Source organism: Crotalus tigris, unplaced genomic scaffold (assembly GCF_016545835.1).
Source record: "Crotalus tigris isolate CLP2741 ecotype Arizona unplaced genomic scaffold, ASM1654583v1 scf7180000017973.899353, whole genome shotgun sequence".
NCBI lineage: Eukaryota > Metazoa > Chordata > Lepidosauria > Squamata > Viperidae > Crotalus > Crotalus tigris.
In genome coordinates this window covers 438412-447882 of record NW_024096753.1, presented here as the reverse complement: position 1 = coordinate 447882, position 9471 = coordinate 438412, and the positions used below count along the sequence as shown (strand labels likewise).

The following is a 9471-nucleotide window of genomic DNA, read 5'->3' as shown; positions in this document are numbered from 1 at the left end:
GCCGAATGATCTCACCCAGCGGTTTCATGTAGATGTTAAAAAGGAGGGGGGACAGGACCGAGCCCTGAGACACCCCATGATCGAGGCGCCTAGGGGTCGATCTCTGTCCGCCCGCCAACACTGACTGCGGGATAATCAAAGAATTCAGTTCCAGCAGAATTTTCAGTTTAGAGCAAAAAGAGCGTCAAAAGGGAGGGCAATCAAATCTCTTCAGGGGATGTTCCAAAGAGAGGGAGTATATCAAGTGAGTTTGGAAAATTTTTGAAATCAAAGCTAAATGGTGGAAGCATCATTAAATTAATACTAAACAGTCCCTCTTATTCAATAGATAGCAGGAATGGTTGATTGGACTCAGATGGAACTTGAGAACTTGGATAGGATGATAAGAAAACTAATGACAACGTGCCATGCTTTGTATCCAAAAAGTGATATTGGCCAAGCCAACGGGTATAGAGGAGTCCTTTAGATGAAACAACTTGTGGAGGAAGAAAAACAGGTCTACATTAAGAAAAGCTAACAACCCTTGCTGAAGGAAGTCAATCAAAGAAAGCTCTTGAGAGGAACAAGGGTGAAGGTTGAATATAGAAAAAAAATAAATGAAAACCAATTTGTTAATTGAAAGAACAAGCCAATGCATAGTCAGGATATAGAAGGAAAAGCTAATAAAATATCCACAAACACAAGAAAAAAACTTGAAGGCTTTATTTTAGTGGCTCAGCAAGATTTGCCATCTAATTGCATGAAGACAAAAATTTAACATGCAACAAACACTAAATGTCTCTTTTATAGTGAAAAGGATGAAACAACTGACCATTTGATCAGTGGCTGCAGTGAAATGTCAGAAACTGAATCCAAGCACATCATGACTGAGTTGCCAGAATTATTCATTGGAAACTTTGCCAGAGGTTTGGATTTAAATATAATAAAAACCACTGGGACCATCAAATTGAGAAGGTTTTGGAAAATAAGCAGGTTCAGATCCTATGGGATGTTATGCATATTGTTTGTAACATATCTGACATAAAAGATATTGAAAAAGGTATGATTCATTGATGTTGCTAAGATCAAAATTGAATGCTTATGAAAAAAGAAATCCATTGCTATATCAATCATGATTGGAGCCCTCGGAGTAACTAAAGGACTTCTTTGATATTTGGAAATGTAGAATTTATAAGGCCTGAGTACCTAAATTTTACCAAAAAAGCAACCTGTTTAGAACTGCCTATATTCTTAGACACTACCTTAATAATTCTATAATTAAGTTTCCACTGGCCTTAGACTGTACATAATGCCTATGCCAAATCCAGTATTAATATCTGGCTGACTGTGCAATGAGCCATAATAATAATACATTACTGGAATATTAAACTTTATTAGATGGTTAACAATTGTGAATTTGGGTCTTCCTGTACAAAAGAAAATCATCTAAAACAACTTACCACACAAAGAAGATATTGCTCTTAAAATTTCATTTATACAGCATCAGCAATACTCCTGTACAACTCTTGTTTATACCAATAATTTTATATAAGACTATAACTCAATAATTCCACTTTTAACACATTTAAACACTCAATTTTATTTCAGTATTTTCAGAATAATCAGATTATCATAATTCCTTTGATCTGTTTAACAGAAATTTAACAAAATGTGCTAGGACTTCATCATTAAAACCTTTCACATCATTATTTTCTATCGATTCATACAGGGGCTTACTTTCAGTCCCCCAACAAATGTTCCTTCTTGGATTATTTTGGTCAGCCTCAACAGTTAAAGCCAAGGTGTTTAGCTGGTAACAAAAAAAGGCAAAGTATCTTCCTTCAAAAATCACAGCCTGGGATACAAAGGGTCGAGTCACATCGTCCTCACTCCAGAAACCTGAGAAGGAAGAAAAGTCACTTAACATAAATATTTCTCTACCAACAAAAAGTGAATTGTTAAAAGCACTGCAAACAAGAGTCTTTGGCATATTGGACTGGAAAGCTAAAAAAGTGTTTTAAGCGAACAGGGACCTGACTGTAGAATACGTATATAATTTTTCAAAGCAGCCGCACCTTCCCCTTGGATCACACAGCTGCTGCCATCTGCAGGTGCCAGTAAAAAATGTATTTAATAAGCTGCAGGCAGATCCTATGTTATGGCTTTCTGAAACTGTGGTTATCAAAATAAGTCATTCTGCAGTGCAAGATGATCACACAATACAAAGTATTATTGTTGCTTTACGAAGAAGCAGCCTCAAAATTGGAAACCAGTTTCCGAGTTGGCAGTACGTATTGAGATATATTCCTGATTTCACAAACAGCCATTATGCGTCACAGATCAGCATAATCCATTTCTCCAACACATAGGACTATGTCTGGAATTCTTTTACAGATGTCAAAATGCACAAATTAAAATGTATAGTGGCTTAATTTTTTTACAAAATGTTCAATTTGTAAATGAATTTAACATTTTCTGGGATAACTAAGAATTCAATAGATAGCATAAATCAATAAAAGAGTGCAGATATGCTTATGTTTAATTACAAAGATGGACAAAATGATTCCATTAAAATTCCATTAAAAACAACGGTTTTGATGTTTGAAACAGATTGTTCTCATCTTAGTGGGAGTGTCTCAATTCTGCTTGGAACATTCTGGTATAAGAAGAATGTAACAAGCTTGAACATTTCCAGTATAGTCAGAAGATTATCAGCTAACTTACAATAAAGCTAGAACATGAGATTTTGGGGACCGGAGGGAGAAAAATCTCCTGCTCAAACCAGGGTATATCACCTAAACTGTTCTGACATTTGATAATTTTTTATACTTTTTAATTTAATTACCTTGGTACATTGCTTGTGCTCCAGTCCATGCAAAGAGACTTGCAACTGCATTGGCTCGATATGGAACATCAATTTGATCAGTGAGATTCAATCCTATCAGTCTTTCTCGTTTTACCCTATCAGGAAGCAAATGAAATTGGGTGTGCCCATAGCAGCATGGATCTGATACTTGAGAACCTAAAACCAAAGGAGATTTTAGATAATTTTCTATGCAAGGTCACAAAAGCATAGGCACAGTTGATAGCAGCACATTTTGGTATATAGTTCAATTTCATATTCATGTACTTAAATTTATCTTCCAAAAACCATATTTAGTTAAAACCACGTTTTAACTAAAGAAAAGAATTACAACCAACTTTGTTTCTACTTGGAAATCTTTGTGTTTGTGGCGGGAAAAAACAGAAACTCTGATTTTGCTTTTGCTGATTAAATAGATTTGTTGTTATAGAAATGGCTAGTATATAGTATCATGCAAAAATAAAAAGTTGAGGCTGCAGAGGTAGTCTTTGATTTACCACAGTTCATTTATTGACCAAAGTTACAACAGCACTGAAAAAAGTAACATGACCATTTTTTACACCTATAACCATTACAACACTCCCATGGTCATGTGATCAAAATTCAGATGCTTGCCAACTGACTCATATTTATGATGGTTGCAATGTCCCAGAGTCATGTAACACCTTTGGTGACCTTCTGACAAGCAAAGTCAATGCCTTATTCTACTGTGCTAAAAAGGGTTCTAAACCAATGCATTTTTTTTTCTTTTTCCCTTTTACTCTTCCCTTTTTCCTCTGCTACTTTGCCATTATTTTCATTTTTCTTTGTATTTTATATTTTTATAAAGTAATAAAAATCTGGATTACAAAAAAAGAAAGACACAATGACACAATAGTCTTACCTATAAATATTCTGTTCTGATACTGTCGTTTGAACAATGGAAGTTTGTTAGGTAAATGCTGGATAACAGGAATATCTCCAGGGCCCAGGTAATCAAGAGGCTCAAACTTAAAGAAAGAAAACCAGCTCAGGAAATAAAAATGATGTATAATTTCTTTATCATATCATAAATAATGAATTCTATCATCTCTTATTTACCATTTCTACATTAAGCCACTAATACCTGTTGGACTGCAGAAAGGTAGAAAGTTTAAGCAGAAAAGGAATTCCCTTTACTAATCTCACAGAATCGTGATACTTGTAGCCATGTGGCACTGTTAAGATGTACTGGAATTAAAAACCCATAATTCCCAATGTTATCATCCTGATTGAAATTCCAGAAGTTCCCAGCATATCAGCAGGGCAGCAACTGGAGAAAAACTGAGAAAGAAAAAAAATTCATGATGTGTGCACCAGACCAAATGTGTGCACCAGACCAACAGAAAAAAGTGAACTCATAAAAAACATGTATAATGTTCTCTCATGGCTCTGGTTCTCCTTTCTGTGATATATCACCTTAACTTTACTCACAATGAATTAGGAAATACCTTGAGCCACAAATGGATTCAACCTTGTTTCTGCCATTTGGATTACAATGGCATTCCACCCTCTCTTGATCAAGACAGCTGAAGTTCACTGAGAGACACTAACATCACTGCTGCTTCCCACCTCTGTCCACCCTTCTGAAATTGTCATTCTTATGTACTTTAAAAGCTACAAAATGTGAAAGACTCGAACAATGCTAGACGCACTCACCCTTTTTCCATTATACCTTAGGCTGGAATGTAAAAGACAGTAAGGAATCAGGAATGGCTATATCCATCCCTGCTTTTTTCTACCAGTGGTCAGCTGACAAGCCCTTATTCAAGCTTTGGCAGTGTCTCTGTGGGACTAGAAGTGCAGCTGCCCTTAGCCTGTTTCCTGCCCCAAAGCACAAAGCAACACCTTCTGCCCAACCTAAGGGATCACGTATGGTGCATGGCCAAAACAGGCACGATGTTGTCCTCCTTTTAACCACTTTGTATGAAGGGGAAGGAGGAGGAGGTGCTACAAAAAATGACCTAGAATTTGAGACCCCAGTATAAACTAAAATTCAAAATAGCAAAGAGACAATAAAGATAAAATCTGAAGATACCATAAAGAGCAACATAACTTTATTTAATGTGGCTGTATTATGCATTATATATTGAACCTGAAATAAATAACAATGAATATGAGTACAGTTATATTTCTGAAAATTTTTTAAAGTAGGCATTTTGGGGTCCAAAATCCTCCCCGACAAGGAAAACTACTCACTACATGCCTCCGTAAGTCCCACTATGCTGACTATTATAAGTGTGATTGCAATTTTTTAAATGAAATGTTGAATATTAATATGTTCACATACTGTAGTATGATTTATCTGACATTTGAGGATGTGGAAATGAAGCATAATGGAAATTTAAATCAAACAATAAAAATAAATGGTTCAAAGAAAAGAGATATAGGATATATTCCAATTTACATCTACCTGTATTCAAAATATCCCTTGCCAAACCTTTTTTTGATTGGACTATGATTTACATTTCTTCTACATCCCACAAATGAATCAGTCTGAAGTTGCCCCTAACTACACTGGTGTTAAAAATATTTTCCCTTTATTCTAGCACCATTGAAAGAGCCTAAAGTATTTAACATGTCAGTTTTGATTAGAAGTCATGTGAATACAATATTATAAATAAGAGGTAACACAAACCTGACACATCTTCTGCAATCACCAATATCACCAATTCAACTGTTGCTTAAACAAAAATATTTGTACCTCTGAAAGTTGCTTTCTTATACGAATCTGACAGCGTGGCTTATCATCAATCTGAAATCTGAGTGGGTCAATCCTGCCTCGCCGGTGACCTCGAGGAACCACTGTCTCCCCACGCAACCAGTAGAAATGTACATCTGGCTTAAAATCTGAAATAATAAGACTGTGTCTAATCAGGATGTTCACATAAATAATAGAGGACATAGTGCATATATTATTTGAATGTCAATTGTGTAATAAAGGGATCAATATTTCAGACCACACATTAGACAAATGGCCTATTGGGATCCTTATATTAAAACATTTCATATGCATACATACAATTCAGACCTTTATTTGAACAAAACAGTACAATTCGGAACTGCAAACGTCAATTTAATTAGCATAAATTGTAGAAGCGACACAAATATGATTTGCATTTTCTTTTACTTCTTACTTTCAGTCTATTTTCTAACATGACCTTATTACTGTTCTGTATTTTATATTTTATATCCTGACATGGCCTAATTAATAAACATCATTAAGAATAAATGTTTCAGCCTATTCACTCAGAATGAAAGATGCATGTGATTCTTTATATGACATTTTCATTGTGCTTTGAACAAGGATGAAAAGACACACACCTATGATGGAAGAGGAACCAAGCTCTGGGTTGAGATAAGCCAGGTGGGCTGCAAGCTTTGGCACCAGATGGGTAATGAAAGGCGCTGGCCCCTGGTCGCTGGCGCGGAAGAGTTTGGGGCGCTTCTTGCGCTGGTAATAATGCTCCTGAAGGAGCACTTCACATACAAGGGACCGGAGCTCAGCCAAATCCAAACTGTCTTTCTTGTCTTCTTTACTTACTGATACCGAAGCGGGAAGTCCTGGCACAAAGACCGTCTTCGTGAAATGCTGGTACCAGCGGTCTGCATTTAAAGCCCAAGTCTGCGGGTAGACCACATACTTGCGGCGCTGCCGTTTCCCGTAGATCGCCAATTTCTCCTCGACACTAGGCGCGTTGTGAATACTTCGGTAGTACTCCTCCCGGCGCCGGAGTTTCGCTATTTTACTCTTAGCGGTAAGTGAAGCCACCACGGGCGGATACAGAGAAGCGGGAGAGGCGGCAGCGTCCTCAGAAGGCGAAGCGGAAGCCTCGCTGTGCATGAACTGCCCCAATCGAGCTCCAGGCAGGCACCGCCAACCTCTGAATACCGCCATCTTGCCGGCGCAAAACGGAAATGGAAAAATCCGCTTCCGCCACTGCCGAAAATTATGATTGGCCACTGGTACTCACGTGATTCACTTCTATCGGTGGCCGCCCTCCGTAGGAGAATAGGACTCTGTGGCATTGTTGCTGCGCATGCGTGACATCACTTGACAGCTTCACATCCTCTTTGAATTGCAACGCGGGAGAGAACGAAACAGGCGAGCGACAGACACTTTTATCTAAGGAAGCCAACGGGTTTACTTTTTAATTATTTTTATATTTTATGTCGCATCTTTCTTCATAGAACTACAGGGAGATTACTGATGCGATCCATACCTCCTTAGGGAAGTTGGTAGTTAAAAGTGTATCAGACAGACATCCTGCTAAGTTCAGCGATCCTTGCTCCCCACTAATAACGTAGGGGCGCAACGTCAGTGATGTTGATGAAAGTTATTTGTTTTTATAACTACCTTGGCTGACCTACCAGTTAGGTATCAGATACGGGAAGAATTTTAGTAAAATAGGAAAAAGTGACAGGAGACTGGAGGGAATGGGGCATTTGTGCCACAGCTTACAATACCCAAACGGAGTGGACACATTTGCTACAATAAAATGAAGTACTAATCATTTGTGCTAACTCAAGTCCAAAATCACAATTCTGATGTGATCAAAGTGGAAAGAAAAAGCAGGAAGGAACTGCCTTCTTGGTGAATTAGGAGTAAGTGGAGGCTGAGATCACCTTTCCCCCCCAAATTATCAGTGGCTTGTACTCATGCAGGAGCCAACTGGTCCTAGAAGTTGCAAACAAAAGAAGGATGAACATTTGCTTTCTAATTCCTGCCTAAGTGCAATTTTCCTTTTAAAATATAATATTATCTACTGTTCATATTAAACTGTTAAAGTAAATTAAAACAATAAAGACAAGTGAATTCAAAGGCATTCACTTAACCACTTTCTAGTCACATTCAAAAATGTTCAGTTTAACTATTTTATGGATATTAAAGACTTTCAAAACAGTGAACTTAGTTTAACACTTGTTGAGTTTTTACCTTCTTTGGATTTAAGAAATTTTAAACAGATTAAGAATTTAAAACAATATGCAATTGTTGAAAAGCAAAAAAGAAAGTAAAGGGATGTTGATTAAAGTGATTGGGAGATCAGAGAAATATGGAATATTGGTTATTTTTGCTGTAAGATTTGAAAATCAAATATATAAACAAATAGTATTCTCATAGGAAATTAGTGAAACAGAAGTAAATCTATATTAGGAACTGTGGATTGATGAAAGTTGCAAATAAACACCAAAGGAAATTAAAGGACTAGACAGAAAAGAATTAAAATGGCTAAGCCACCTATTACTTTTTTTTAATCTTAAAGATTTTTGAAATATTAACTGAAATATTAATAATTAAACTCAAAACTGAGATTACCAAAATGTAAATATGAAAGACCAGTCAAGAAATGGTTCTGGATGGAATGGCTACAAGAAATTCTGAACAATTTGTCTTTGAGATTTACAAAGTAAACTGAAAAAATGATTTAATGGTCAAGATTGTTGAAGAAGGAATATAATGTTGGACTATTTGACCATGAATAAACTATTTGTTTGATATTTCTGGTAACTCCTAATTGACATTTTGCAGAACTAAAATAAAAAAGATGATTTCTGGATTGTGTATAGGTAAAAGACTATGGGAAAAAGAGTATTTTTTAAAAAAAAAACTGTAAAAGAGTGAAAATTTAGAATATTAATTTATGTTTGAGGTGACAAATGTTAGAAACCTCTTCTTTATTTATTGTTGCCTTTTTCTTTTCTACTTTTTTCTGTATCTTCTGAAGTTTTTCTTTTTTTCTTCTGGTTTAGTTTTTACCATGTTTATTCAATAAAATTATTAGAAAAAACATAATGATATTCTTGAACTATTTCCATAACACTATTATATTTTATTTGCAAAGAATATAGAAAAAATACAGATATAAGACACTAGATGTCGCTGTTTTATCAATAAGAATTTATATAACTAACAAAATAAGAATGTGCTTTGAGTTGTGCTCCCACTTTCATTGCACAATATATTGTGATTCTAAAGAACACAGTGAAGCTTTTAAGTGCTATTAAGTCTTAGTGAAATCAATGAGATGCCTATCAGTGTTTTGTGTGAGAAAATACCAAGTTGTCCTTTCTTTCTGAAAGCTTGAGCATTGCATGTTTTTTTCCTCTTTCTCCTATGAACTTGCAGTGAAATATTACAATCAAGCCTTTTTTCATACCAGGTGAAATAAAATTCTTAAGAAATCTGCTGCTACTCTGCAACTTACACATAGACACTGTAAGTTCACACACAACTTACACAGACAACTAAAAATGAGGGGTTTTTTATTGCCTTCTGGGTTAACATCCACAAGTCATGTAAGGTTGATAAAACTTCTATGAATGGAAACAGTATAATTCTGAATTCTAAATTTTGGGCGAAACAATATGCTGCCATTTTTCCTAGATCTCTTTGAATAGAAGCAGATATCTTGCACTTTGCCTTATTCTGTGTACGTCAAATTCCAGAATAAAATATCAATTACTTTTTTATATAAAATCATCTTTAAACAAAAATGTAACTCACTCACATTAAAGTTAGATCAAAATCCTTTATTATGCCCAATGACCAGAAGTAGGTACACTTTAGCAATAATATTCCAAGGGGGGAAAGGGATACCTGTAATTCTGCA

At 35.8% G+C, this 9471-nt stretch overlaps 1 protein-coding gene across 1 annotated transcript; it reads right to left on the bottom strand.

Annotated features, from left to right (window-relative positions):
* Positions 1–687: 687 nt before the first annotated feature.
* Positions 688–6772, bottom strand: MRPS30 (mitochondrial ribosomal protein S30). The gene is made up of 5 exons (XM_039345684.1): positions 6185–6772; positions 5565–5710; positions 3726–3831; positions 2825–3001; positions 688–1878 (listed from the first exon to the last, which is right to left on the bottom strand). Exons 1-5 carry the CDS (start codon positions 6756–6758, stop codon positions 1610–1612), a joined length of 1272 nt encoding a protein of 423 aa, XP_039201618.1. The 5' UTR covers positions 6759–6772; the 3' UTR covers positions 688–1609.
* Positions 6773–9471: the final 2699 nt, after the last annotated feature.